Source organism: Myodes glareolus, chromosome 6 (assembly GCF_982192425.1).
Source record: "Myodes glareolus chromosome 6, mMyoGla1.1, whole genome shotgun sequence".
In the NCBI taxonomy this organism is placed as follows: Eukaryota; Metazoa; Chordata; class Mammalia; order Rodentia; family Cricetidae; genus Myodes; species Myodes glareolus.
This window is the reverse complement of record NC_142031.1, coordinates 113,013,554-113,027,427: the sequence shown is the minus strand read 5'-3', so window position 1 is coordinate 113,027,427 and position 13,874 is coordinate 113,013,554. Positions and strand designations below refer to the sequence as shown.

At 49.4% G+C, this 13,874-nt stretch overlaps 1 protein-coding gene across 1 annotated transcript; it reads right to left on the bottom strand.

Annotated features, from left to right (window-relative positions):
• Positions 1 to 3,057: 3,057 nt before the first annotated feature.
• On the bottom strand, positions 3,058 to 6,634 carry LOC125404398 (diamine oxidase [copper-containing]-like). The gene is given in 4 exon segments (XM_048440280.3): positions 3,058 to 3,208; positions 3,462 to 3,594; positions 4,028 to 4,307; positions 5,107 to 6,634. Coding segments are annotated over 4 exon segments (2,049 nt in total). The 5' UTR covers positions 6,623 to 6,634; the 3' UTR covers positions 3,058 to 3,088.
• Between the last annotated feature and the right edge of the window lie 7,240 nt (positions 6,635 to 13,874).

The following is a 13,874-nucleotide window of genomic DNA, read 5'->3' as shown; positions in this document are numbered from 1 at the left end:
GGCTCCCCCAGGGCCTCCTCTCTCACTCAGAGAGCCCTGTAGCCACTTCTGCTGGGCCTTTTGTGGTTGGCCTACATAGCAGAGGATGACACTGAGCTTCTGACCATCCCTCCCCCACTTTCCCGTATCACCACATCTGGATTTTCCTTTGTTCCACCTTGAGATTGTCTCGTTGGCCGGGAGGTCTCCAAGCGGGGAATCCGGCTAGTCAGGGTGCCCCTTGTGGTCTGCTTCTGTCTCCCCAGCTCTGGGATTCCAAATGTGGACCATCACAAGCAACATTTTCCCCTGTAAGTTCTGGGATCAAATTAATGCCTTGTGTTTCCAAGGCCAGCACTTAAGTGACTGAACTGTCTGTGTATCCCCTAGGTTTCAGGTTTTCATAGATGTTTTAATTGGCACATATGTAATGCTATGTTTCCTTGTGATGTTTTCAGTCATAAACATAATGCTTTTTATATCATACCCTCCTCTTTCCCCCTCTCATGACAAAGTGAGTCCTGCCCACCTCTTCCTCTTTTGGACAAGTTTCCTGTGTTTTCCTGTGCACTGGGGACTCAGTGAGTCTCATTGCAGTTGCTTAGAGGAGCCCGAGTGAGGATTTGCATGCATGAGCACAGGCAACTTCCTAGAGGCTACACCATGGAAGAACATGTTTTTCCATCCCTCATCAACCACTAATCCGGTATGAAGCCTCAGGGAGGGGCACATCAGCCTGAGCCCTTCCCCTCCCGTGACAGGAAGTGAACAGATTGAGAATCCAGGATTTTTTTTTGGGGGGGGGGTATAACATTTATTATTTTTCTTAGTTCTACGGGCATTTCATACAATGCATTTTTATCATTTTCACCTCTCCCCAACTCCATCCAGATCCACTCCCCTTCCCTGCCTACTCAACTTTGTATCCCTGCTTTCTTTTTGAAGTCAAGCACAATTTGTCCCCCCTACCATATGCTCTTGGATTTGTAGCCTTCTGGAGTGTGGTTGAGAAAACTGTCTCTCTTCCTCCCAGCAGCTGTTGACTGCCAATCGCTCATCAGCTAGGGGTGGGGCTTTGTCCTCTCTTCCTCTGTTCATGCTAGGAATCCTCCCTCCCTCCATCCCTCCCTCTCTCCTCTCTTTTCCTTCCTTATTTTTGTAACCAACTACATTTGATCAGGTCACTTTCCCTGTAACACTCTTGGGGTAATATGCTTGACAAGGGTAACTTACTCTTGGCCATTGATGAGTATGACTCCCCTCCCCCCAACAACTCTTAACCACCTGTGCTATTTAGGGAGGGATGGGCCTTATGAGGTGATTCCCTACTCCATAATGGAAGTTTGATGGAGCCATGGATTTTGTATTTGAGAGCAGTTTTAGGTTCATAGCAAAGCTGAGAAGGAGGACGAAAATGCTGCCATATACTTCATGCCCCTCCCTGATGGCCCTCCAATATCATTCACCAGCATGACACATGACTGTTAGAGACACTCTGTTGCTACCCATAGCCCATGGTGTGCTCGAGGTTTGTGTTTGGTAAGTGAGGCCCATGACGAGTGTTTAAGGACAGGCACCTGCCATTGTCTTGCTGGGGAGTGTTCCTATTGCCCTTAACATTCTCACTCCACTTCTACTCCTGCCCTGCAGCTCCCACTTTGTCAACCACCGAGTCTCACTGTTTGTTCTAGAAAGTGGTGCTGGACTCCCAGAAGACAGGGTACATGTCCAGTGCTTCCGTGCCCTTCATGACTGCCCTCCTGCTTTACAATTTCTCATCTCCAAATCTCTTTCAGCTTTGTTTACAAGGAAGGAGATGTGGAAGCACGGTTTGGTGCCCTCTTTTCCTGCATAACCCGCGGAGAGCGGCAGAATGATGGTGGTGAGCCACCCAGCTCAAGGGAGAACTTGGTAGTCAATGATGGTCCCCTGCTGCAGACCTGAGGCGTGCCTGAAGCCTACCTCTTCTGGGAGTCCTCCTCGGTCACCTCAGAGGATTCCAGAGTGGCCCTTCTACCTCTCGCACAGCTTTGCACTTGCCGGCTTCTGTGTCATCATAGCTCCTTGCTCTCCCGACCACCATCATCGGTGTCCAATCAGAGCACATCATGAGCTCTGCTGTCGATGCCTCTGGTCCCACTCAGGTGGAACAACCAGGCTCCCACTGCACACACAGTAAGGTTAGACAGAAACTAAGTTGAAGAGAGTTTTTTAGTTCTCAAGTTAACCTTAGCTTCATAAGAGTGGCAACAGTCTCTGTCTCTGTCTGTCTGTCTGTCTGTCTGTCTGTCTGTCTGTCTCTGTCTCTGTCTCTGTCTCTGTCTCTGTCTCTCTCTCTCTCTCTCTCTCACACACACACACACACACACACACAGAGAGAGAGAGAGAGAGAGAGAGAAAGGTCCACAGAAAGGACCTGCCCTCTGGTTTCTAACGTACTCTTTATGAACTCCTATGAGACAGTCAGTCAGAGCCTTTCTTTCTTGCGGAGAAGAAGAAAGATGGGATCAGTTTTATTGAACCGCTGAGCTTTCATGACTGTCTCTTCTACTCTGGGCTTCTTGCTGGGGCCCTGACTCTAGGAGTTATCATGAGTGGCAGCCCCATGCAGACAGTCAGGGGGCAATGGCCACAGGATGAAAGTGTTGATAATCTTTTAGGTATCTCCATAGTATCCCCTTCCTCACTCTGTATGGCTGTCATTGAGGTGGAATATTTCCCCACAGCCTTCCTGACAGAGAGCTGAAAACCTCAGATGTTGAAAACCCTACCTGGTAGACAGTTCCAGTATCCCATGGGCTTCTTCTGCCCTTGTCATTAAGGTCCTTCTGGGGGCAGTAGACAAGCTTGAATGTAACCATGGCTACACATCTGGATGTGGCCCTCCTCTGTCCTCCACCTGCCACTAATAAGCATTATTCATGGGTGGAAGCTAAAGGGTCTATTGTCTACTCTTGTGCTGATCTGGGACTGAGAAGTTGGAGTTGGGGCAGGACCCTACACACAGGGTTGTAGGTCCCATTGAGGTTGAAGGAAGAAGGCACCAGGTAGGCTCTCTCCTCATGGGTGCAGGGTCTGATGTAGCCATAGCTGTTATACCTGGGTGTCTCTAGGAGCCACAGAAGTCAAAGGGTCGGAGCACGAAGCCCACAGAGTTCTCAGATGTGGTCAGGTTGACCTTAGAATGGGGTATGTTGTGGAAGCCCACTGTAACCCAGGCCACCAAATCCTATTGGAAAGACAAAGATTTCAGTGAACAGGGCAGTGCTGAGTGCTGGCCACCTGAGGTTTCTCCAGCTTGGGCTGTGTTTACGTGTGCCTGCCCACACCCTGAGATGTCCTCAGTCCCACTGAATAAAGCACACCCATCTGCCATGACCCCTGAACACGTGTACCAGCCAGTAAGCATACCTCCTGGGACCAGTGACAGGTCTAGGGAATGGTTGGTGATAGGCCTGAGGTGGGCAGAGGTGGGGCATTACCTTATCTTTAATGTTCGTATTGTTCCGGATGAAGTCCTTGAAGGCTACTGGAGGATTCCAGGGGTTATATTGGTTGCAGATGCTGCTACTGCACCTCTCAGAATTCCGGTATTTGGTCACAGCCAACGGGTACCTACAGGTTGAGAAGAAGGTATCTCTGGGCACTGGGGTTGCATCTGGTCTCTTCCCAGGGAGCATCCCCAGTGTCAAGGATGGAGAATTTAGTCCTTCTCTGTAATGAGTGTTTATACCCTAGAGGCCTGGAAAATTGCCCATCACCATCTTAGGGCCAGGATCTCCGCAAGCACTTCCTGGAACTAGCTCTTGTAGACCAGACTGGCCTCGAACTCACAGAGATCCGCCTGCCTCTGTCTCTCAAGTGCTGGGATCAAAGGCGTGTGCCACCACCACCTGGCAAGCACTTGCACGCTTTCCTTGAGTGTACAAGGGTGCACATCCAGATGCAAACACAGACAGGAGCCTTTCAGGACAAAAAGCCCAGACAGAACATACAATCATTGTGGAGAGCGCATGGCTTTGTTCTCAAACTCAGTATATTTTCTCACCTGGCCCAAGAGAGACCTGGTTTCTTCTGCCAGTCTGGCAGCTCCACTCGAAGGACTGTGGAGTAGATCTGCAGGCGGTAGCTGTTCCTGTGGCCATGGTGGGTCTTGTGGAGGTTGCTGAAGACCAGGTAATTGGGAAGTGGCTTTCCGAAGAGGAAGGTTGCCTGATGCCCCCGGGAGTAATTAGTTTGCTTTAGGGTGTTTTGGGTTACATGGTGTCTCAGGCCTTCGGTGATGTTTTTCCGAACGATCTGCAGTGACTGGAAGCTGTTCTTGCTGCCTGGAGGCCAGAGGGGAGAAACGGTGAGAACGGGTTGTTGAAACAGACACTGCCTCCCTCTACTCTAGGGTTTCCACCTAGACAATATGCACAGACAATGGCCAGAAAGAAACTATGCTAGGGGCAGACCCCGGGCTAGCAGTATGGGCTACAAGACCAAGCAAAGCAGAAACCAGAGGAGCTAGAGGACAGCTCGTGGTCATTCCTGGCAACTGCAGCAGTTCCATTGTGGGCCCACCGTTCTCTGGAGAGCTTGCTCCAGCCTGTCTGCTGTGATTTTAGCTATGTAGAACAGGAAGCCCATGCCTGTTTCTGCGGCTTGAGGACCATGTGTGTACTCCTGACCAGAGGGCTCAGAGGGAATGAGCATGTGGAAGTCACCTATCTGGTTCTTGTGGCCTTGTTCCATTATGGGATATGAGTCAAACATCACTTCTCTGCCATTCTTCTAGGGTGACATTGATAAGAAACACACTGAACACCCCCAGATGGTACTAGAACCCACCTCAAAGGCACTAGGCAGAGACTTAGCTAAACCTCCATGGAACCTGTTCCCCCCAAATCCCCTATGCACTGTTCTACTCAGCCCCGATAAGAACAGATCCACACTTGGCAATTAGGGTAATCCTAGCATACCATTCACTGCTACCATTTTCTAGGAATGTGTATTTCTCTTTGAGTGGAAGGTGGTTGAAGCGATCTCCTGATATTATGCCAAGGAGCCTTAGCCCAACCTATAGAGTGAAGTTATATGTGGGTAGTAGTTGAGTGTATGAGTTAGTGTGGTCCCAGGTCCTACCTGCTACATCCAGGTCAATGCGGTAATGTACAAGGTGAGTGTGGATGTTGCTGAATAGGTGGGTGTGTGGTTGAGAGAAGTAGTTCATTCCCTCGGGCTGGTAGAAGGTAGAATGGACCAAGGCAGAGGCTTCCATCTGTGTTTCCATTGCCCCATTAGGGTAGAAAATGAAGTCCCAAGTATAATCATAGTGGTGGACTGTTGAGGTTGTCCGCAGCACCAGCCTGTGTTCCTTCATCCTGGCACTGGACTCGGAGTTAAAGTCGGAGTTAAAGTGACGTGGAATTGGTATTCCTGCTGGCATCTCAAAGAGACAGAGAGCTTGTGGATAGGAGACCGGCGCATCAGTGTCGTAGTGGTGGATGACTTCCAGGAAGGTTGCTGTGTCTGGACAATCAACGCCCTGGACTAACTGGTGAGTGACTCTGTCTGGGCCCCAGCCCACATCCATGTACCTGGGTCGAATGCCTGCAGCTATATGTCCTCCCACCTGCGCCACAGCCTCTTGTACACTGACTTCATACGCAATGCGCACACCCCGGAAGTGCACATTCAGGATCTGCATGCCAGAAGAGGGTCGTAGACGGAAGGAGAAGATCCAGTCTCTGTAGTACACTGTGTTGTCCTCTATGTTATAGGGAGGAAGGTGGGGCTCAGCCACATTGATGGGGGAGAGTTGGGGCTGCTCTGTGTCCTTGGGCAGTGGCTCCACAATGACCATGACAGCCACTTCTCCATCCTCATATTTCTGAGCCAGTTCCTCTGGACTGTTGTAGAGCTTACCGTTATACCAGACCTGCTCCACTCTCCAGTCCTGGACATCTGTGCTTCCGTGATCCACAAGGATCTACAGGCCTGTGGGCTTCAGGAAGTGGCCTGCCATATAGCGTTGCAAGATAAACCAGCTATGGCGCTGGCCAGGCTTTGTGCCCTGGGGGGCCACATATGTGAAAGTCAGACAACCCTGATCACAGTCCTTTAGCGAGTGGTCTGTGATGTCAATGAAGAATTGATCCAGGGGCTCAGTGGCCTTCTTCAGGGTCTGGTGGATGAGGTGATACTCTGCTTTGGAGATAGGTCTGGATGCCCAGGATGGATGGTGCTCGGGTAAGGGAGCTATTTAACGCATGTAGATGGGCAATGGCAGGGACCCAACAGCAAACTCAGTGACATTAGGGTGCTCCTGGGCACCGAAGAAGATGACCACACGGGCTTCCCGCACAGGATTCCTTTTTCCTCTGTCCAGAAAATCCAGCACATCCTTCTTTCTGGGCAGCAGCAGCTCCATGAGGTACACTGAGTTCTTGGCCAAAGTGGGTATCTCAGATGGCTGCAGCTCCAGCTCCTTCCTGTCCATCAGAACGTTGTGCAGGATCTTCATCTCAAAAGGGGTCAGGCCCATGAAGACCTGGGGTTTGCCCTTCAAGCTCCACCTGGGACGCTCTGCCATGGCCACCTGTAGCAGCAAGACGGCAGCCACCCAGGCCAGTGCCAGGTTCCTTTGTGCCATCTTCATGGCTCTGGAAGACAACACAGGAGGTCAGATGTAATTATCTCCCACTGCAAGCTTGTTCCTCACAGTGCCTAGCCCTTCAGTCTCGTCCTTTCCTACTGATCCGACTTCTTTCCTCTCCCCAGCTGAAGTCTCTGGGTGATGGCTCACAGATCTCAGCGCTGTGCAGGTCCAGGTATGTGCATCTTCCTCCCTCCTCTGAAAATCTCTTATAGTCTTCCTTATCTTGAAAAACTCCTCTGTTTTCCCCTCTCGGTGTTATCTCAGTGGGGGAACATTCATCAGGTGTGAGGACCATGAGTCACAGCAGCACAGGATTTAGCCCTCATGGGCTACAAGGCGCTCCTGTCTGCTGGGGCAGAGGGCAGTGCTGACAGCAAAATTGCCCTTCCGATGTAATAAACTACCCCTTCGAGAGAGGTATTTTGAAATTTAGTGTAGATGTTCAAATTCAGGCCCTGGGCTCAAGCTGTCGGGGTTCAAGTCCTGGGTAGTCACAACACTGAGGACTATCTGTGTGACTCTCTGGGCCCCCATTGTCTCACTGTGAAATAGAAATGACAGCAGCAGTATGCATGTCCCAAAGGCTGTGGAGCAAAGCAAGCTGATGCTAACAGTAATATAAAATGCTTAGGACAATCCCTGGCTTCCAGAAATACAGGATTATTGGTTTTGCTTCTCTTTCAGGTGAACCCCAATGCGGACTAGAGAGCCGGTTCTGTGATTACGAACACTGGCTGCTCATTCAGAAAACCCATGTTTGATTCCTAGAACCTATATGGTGAGCTCACAACTGTCTGTAACTCCAGCTCCAGGGGATCCAATACTCTTCTGGCCTCTGTGGTCACCAAGCATGCATGTGGTGCACAGACATATATGTAGGCAAAAAGTAGACATAAAATAACAATTACAAAATTTTAAAGGGAACTCCAATGATCCAGCCTGAAACTGGAGTTTCTGGGCAGTTACTGTCTAGACCAAGCCTGGGAGCAAAAAAAGGATGGGAAAGATCCCTGTCCTGCCCAGCTTCCTTCAGCATCCCTGCGTGGTACTCAAGTCAGGGTCTCCTTACCGTAAGTTTTTGGGAGCACCCTGTTAGCCCATCTCAGATAGCGAATCAGGACGCCCCTCTCCCTTTCCAATTGGTGGAAGGCACGGTTGGATTTTCCACCTTCTAATTCTCTGTCCAAACTGCAGCACAATACTGTGTACTCACAGAAGTTGGGTTTGCTTGCAGCACTGGAAGAACTGGGTGGCTGTTGCTCTGTCCTGGCCTATGCCTGGCGGTGGAGCTGTCCGGCAGGCCTTTCTGTATAGAGCCACAGGCAGACCTCTTCCCTTGCACAGGTGCTACAAGTTGTCACTGCCACCAGCTCTGAATTCTCCAGATCCTAACCTGACGCTAATGCTGCGGGGCCCTGGAGGAAGCCCCTCCCAGGTGGCATCTCATGGCAAATGATCTGTCTCGCACCTGCCACTATCGCCAGAAGGCTTCATGTGACTGTGGAGTGCACTCAAGTGTCCCATTGACTTTCCAGCTGCGCTCCTCATAGGTGACTACTGCTGAGCAACAGGGATACTCTCAATACCACCTCGAAACCAATATGCGTGCCTTCGAGAAGTCTTCTGTCACTTGCTCTGGGTTTTCACACTTGATGGCCTCCTGCTCTAAGCCATGTCTTTTTGGCCACACCCCTTCCATGCCAGACACACATAGACCTTCTGCTCCTAGTCAAATGGTAAAACTGAGCCCCAACGGCATGCTCACTAGGATCAGACAGCCTGGTGGCAGAGAAGAAAGTGAGGGTGAGGGGAGGCTTTCGTTCCCAATGTTACCATCAGTCACACACACACACACACACACACACACACACACACACACACACACACACCTCTGCAGGAGATGCTTGAGAAGATACTTGCCCTCTTATTTCTAGTCTATTTAGCTCCCCTAGAATGCTTGTCTAAACCAATCAGAGCTTTCCTTGTGGAGGAAGAATCCTTGGATTAGTTTTGTTGAACCTCTAGACTTGGCTGCCTCTCAGCTTTCATGACTGCTTCTGCTCCTGGTTCTTTGTTGGGCATCCTGGATTTAAGGGTTGCCAAGAGCAACAGCTGTGCTTGGCCTGGAGTCACAGTGTTGGACCCATAGAATGGGTTCCTAATCTGTTTGCTTTTCTATTTTTCTCTTTCTGCAGGCCTGGGGTACGAAATTCCACACACACACACACACACACACACCTTGTTAACTTCCCTTTTTCTTTTTGTTAGTTTGTTGAGAACATCTACAGTGAGTTTTGATTGTGCTCACCCCTTCCCCACTACCTCCCAGATCCATATCCTCTTCCCTACCCACTCAGCTTTGTGTCCTCTGTCTGTCTTTCCCCCTAAAGTCCAATTTCCGCTGCCCATATACTCATGGGTGACTGCCCATTGATGTGTGGGTGACCTACCAGTGGCCATACTCTTTAAAAGAAATTGACTCTCTCTTTCCCAGTTGCGATCAGTTGCCAATAGCTCCTCAGCTAGGGGTGGGACTTGAGGCCACTGCTGGGATTTGGTTTGGCTTGAGGTTTCCTGGACCCTTTGTACACTGTAATGATCACTGTGAGTTCCTATGTGCAGTGGCCTCATTGTATCTGGAGGACATTGTTTCCCTCATTCACTGCCTCTGGCTCTTACCCTATTACCCTCCTGCTCTGTAATGATCTCTTAGCCTTGAGGGGAGGAGATGCAGTCTTACGCCACAGGATGCAACCTAGACCTGGTACCCTTGTTGGCCCAATAGCAGCCTGTGGCTAGATGCGTCATCGGCCGTAGGGGAGAGCCTGTGGCCATCATTTACTAAACAGACGTGTATTAAACTGACTCCCAGTGACTTACTTTTATATACAACAATTAACATGCCCCTCAGAGAAGCTTCTACAAATGCGGTAGACAGTGATTAACAGAGACTCTTTACTGACCAAGGTGCAGAGGGTAATCCTGAGGAATGCTCTACCTGGTTAGTTCGTGTTGCTCTAAACAATTTCCACAAACTTCGGGTAACTTCTCTTCAGCTCTGAAACTCCTTTAAGTTTTCTTTTGATCTTTCTTTCTTGTGTGTGTATGCGTGTGTATATATATAGATATGGTTTCTTATGTGTGTGTGTGCATACACATGTATGAGTGTGTATGTGCATATGCATGTGTGAGTGTGTGTGTGTGCAGATGCATGTGTGAGTGCCTATATGTGTGTGGAGGTTGGAGGTGAATATTGCTGTTCTTCACCTTATTGTTTTGTGGTAAAGTCTCTCACTGAACCTGGGACTCACAGAGCTCTTCTGCTTGGTAGGTTGGTCAGGGAGCTGCAGGGATCTGGATGTCTCTTCACTGTGACTCAGGGCTGGGGTTACACACATGTCCTGCTGTGCTGATTAACCTGGATGCTGGGGATCTGAACTCAAGTCCTCATGCTTGCAGAATGAGCACGTTACTGAATGAGCCATCATCTCAGCAGCAGCTTTGGAGTTCTAGGCGTGTGCGCCTGAGGGAGCCACGAAGGAAAAGTCTACTTCCGTGTTCTTTTTAGCCTCTTGAGGCATGCACATGCCCTTCATCTTCCATCCTTGTAAAACTGAACCTTTAGTCTCCCTGTTCTTAGCTAAGAAGTAGCACATTACCCATGTTGCGGTTGTTTGCTTCTCCTAAACACACCCTGCGGGATTTTCCTACAGTCTACAGGGTGTCCTTGCTCATTCTTTCCCCATCTGCTGACCCTGCGGTGTGGCTGTGTCCTAGGTTATGGAAATATCTTCCTTAGAGAGGGAACACCCTTGTTTCCAGAGTTCTGTTGTTATAGACAGTATGGTAGCGGATCAGCACATGTGTATATTTTTCTGGTGTTTGAAGAGGAATCATGGGGATAAACCCTGGATGCTAATACAATGGACACGGGGTCAAGGTGTTGGAAAATTTTTTAGATTTTGCCATAGTAACTTCTTCGCACATGCCAATCATTGTCTGAAGTAGGATAGTTAACCTGTAGCCTCCCTGAGAAGGAACCGAGAGCCTCAGCTATTGAACACCCCATCTTATACAGAAATCCAGCATTCCATAGACTTAATCTACCCTGATCATGAAAGTCTTTGGGGGTGGGCACAGCAGGCAAACACAAGTGGAACCTGTGGCCACCCACCTCTGCTCATGGCACTATGCCCACCCCAGCTCTAGGAAGCTGCATACAGTGGTTGACGTTAAAGGGCTGTTATCTGTCCTTGTGGCTCTGGGACTGTTAGGAAGTCTCTGGGGTGAACTCTTCCCACAGGACTTCAGGATTCATTGTGGTGGAAAGAAGGAGGCATAAGGCAGGCTCTCTCTTCAGGAATTAAGTGTCTGTCCGTTGTTGTCACTGTCTTTGGGACACAGGAGTCCTTGTCTTTGGGGGTCACGAACAAGTTCTATGGAAAACTTGAACGGCAGAGCCCACAGAGCTTCTGGGTGTGGTCACATTGGGAATATGTTCTCACTGTCGCCCAGGCCACCAAATACTGTAGGAGAGACACAGGTGGGTAAGTCAGCGTTAACTACTGGCCATCTGAAGGTACTCTAACTTCCTGAGATGTCCTCATCCTCCACTGAAAAGAGGTAGGCCCATCTGTCAGGACCTCTGAATTTACCCTTCACTTAGCAATGAGTCACAATCTCAGCACCAGGGCATAGGCCACTGAGAACTCTGAAAGTAGGCAGAGAGAATTGTGCAGGTCTGGCTTGACTGTTCCCATGTTACTGGAAAGGGGAGTGAGGATAGAGGAAAGAAATAGACAAGAGACAGAAGTTAGAGTCAGTGAATGTGGTAACAGAAACCCTGAGTTTATCACTCACGGTCCTTATCTAACCCAATCAAAAGAAAGAACACAAGACCTTCTTGATACAAAGAACAAGCAAGCTTAACTGCCTCCTTACCTCTCAAAGCACTGGTAACCATGCCGTAAGTCAAACGTACTGTTGTCTGGCTTTTGAGTAGCAAGATGTCCAGTAACCACACCTTTGGTCAAACATCCTGTTGTTTGTCCTGGAGGAACAAGAATAGTTTTGAACTCTCTGACCTTCAGCCAATATGGAATGGATCCAAAACTGTGGGTCCCCATAGGGCTGGACTAGTATTTCATTGTCAATGCTCTTGTTCTGAAAGAAGGCCTCAAGACCATGGGGGATCTCAGTTCCATCATGCTGAGTCACTGCCAGGGGTCACCTGCTGGCTGGTCATCAGGTGTCTGAGCATGCGAGTGGCTACCTCTGGACAGCGGATATGCAGGGTTAACTTGTGAGTAACACTGACCAGTCCCCAGACCATGTTCATGTGTGTGGTTTGCATGTCTATAGGTGTGTCTCCTCCATACAGTACCACAAAGCTCTTGTACGTTGACCTCATAGGAAGTTTGTTCACCCTCAAAGTGCGTGTTCAGTAGACACAGCCTAGAAGGGGACAGTAAACAGGAGAAGCTCCAGCCTCTGTGAGCATTATGTTGCCCCCTAAGCTGTCACATGGAAAGTGGGAATGGATAGCCACTTGATGGTCATAAGAAAATCCCACAGGGCACACAAGAGGAGGATGCCCCCGCTCTGCTTTCAGGCAGTGGGTCCTGAAGGACCGTCTTGTTCATTTATTCCTTCTTATAGCTCCAAGTCCATTCCTCTGTGTTATGTCAGAACTGCTTCAGTCTCCAGACTTTAGACCCTTGTGATCCCAGACCAGGATCTCCAGACCTGTGAGATGCAGGAAGCCTATATAATGTTACAAGATAAACCAAATACAAAAGTGGAGTTATAAGATAAACCAGATGCAAAACTGGCTAGATTCCAGGTCAGGGGCAGCCATGTTGGTGAAGATTAGGCACAGTTAGGCATGGAAGTAAGAAACTGGAAGTGTGAGGGAAAAATAATTCAGGAGCTTGGTGGCCTTCTTTCATGAGTCATAGAGGAAGCCACACTCTGTTAGAGATGCGTCTGAAAAGGTGTGCATGGGATTCAGCTTATAAGCAGCCAGTCTCACAACATGTTGGCCCTGCGTACTCTGCCATGTCCATGTTTAGTGCCCTGTCCGGTGAAAGTTCTGCTGCAGCAGCCCACGCTCTCTGGAAAGCAACAGAAAAGAGCACCTAAGCATTTCCCTCTCCAAGGTCTAGCATCTCAGAGTGCCTTGTTCCCAGGCATCAGTGTTACACTGCCGAGAGCTTCCTCAGCTCATTTCAGCTGAAGACAGAGCATGGGTCCTAGGTCTTCACTCATGCTTCCCAACCCTGCCCTGGTTCCCATGTGGGTACTCTCTGATGGTCTCCTCACTTACAACCCTCCTATAGTCTCTCTTCCTTAAAACCATTGCTGCATTTTGACCTTTATTCAAGGTTATCTCAGTAGGGGAACGGCTCAGTCAGGCCCACTACGAGTCACAGCAGCCCAAGGCTTGGTCCTCCAGGGCTCCAGCTGCCTGCATCCTATTGAGGAGAGGGCTATCCTGACAGCGAAACTACCTCTTGTGCAACAAAATACCTTTTAGATGGCTGTGTTTAAAAATTTACTCTGTATGTTCACAGTGCTGACTCTGGGTTTGAGTTCTTCCTGGGCTTGATTTCCAATAGATGACAATGCCACTATGTCACAATATCACTATGGCCATGTTACTCAAAGTCTTCATTGTCTCAACTGTGGAATCAAAATGCCAAAATAGCCCCCCAAAATCCAAAAATCCAAACCATGACCTCCTAAGTGTCCCAAGAGAAACAACCCAACAGTAAATGAAAAGCAGGCTTCTCTTTAAAGAGCACCCCAAAGGTAACACACGGACCTCAGCACATCACAGGTTCTGAGTACTACATATTGGTAGGACGGAGTCTAGGCTGTGAAGTAAGGAAGGGAAGAACATGGCCCTTCCCAGCCTTCTCTGGGCCCCCAAGTAGAGTACTGAAAAGTGGGGGTTAGTCTTTTGACCCGAGGGAGCACCCCGTCAGGTCATTCCAGACCATGAGCCAGGCCAATGTCCTGCTTCCTAGGCTTTCAAGGGAAGAGATGGTCTGAGTCTGCATGTAGGCAGGATTGCCAGGGGACCTTGGTCACTGTCACTCAACCCACCCTTGGACCTGGGCATGGGCTGTCTGCCAAGCCCAGCTGTGTGCAGAGTTCTTAGGAGATCTCAGCTCTTGCACACCTGTTGGATGCTGTCATTGCTATTGGCCTTGTTTAATCCAGAGCCTAACCTGACCTCAGTGCTGTTGAG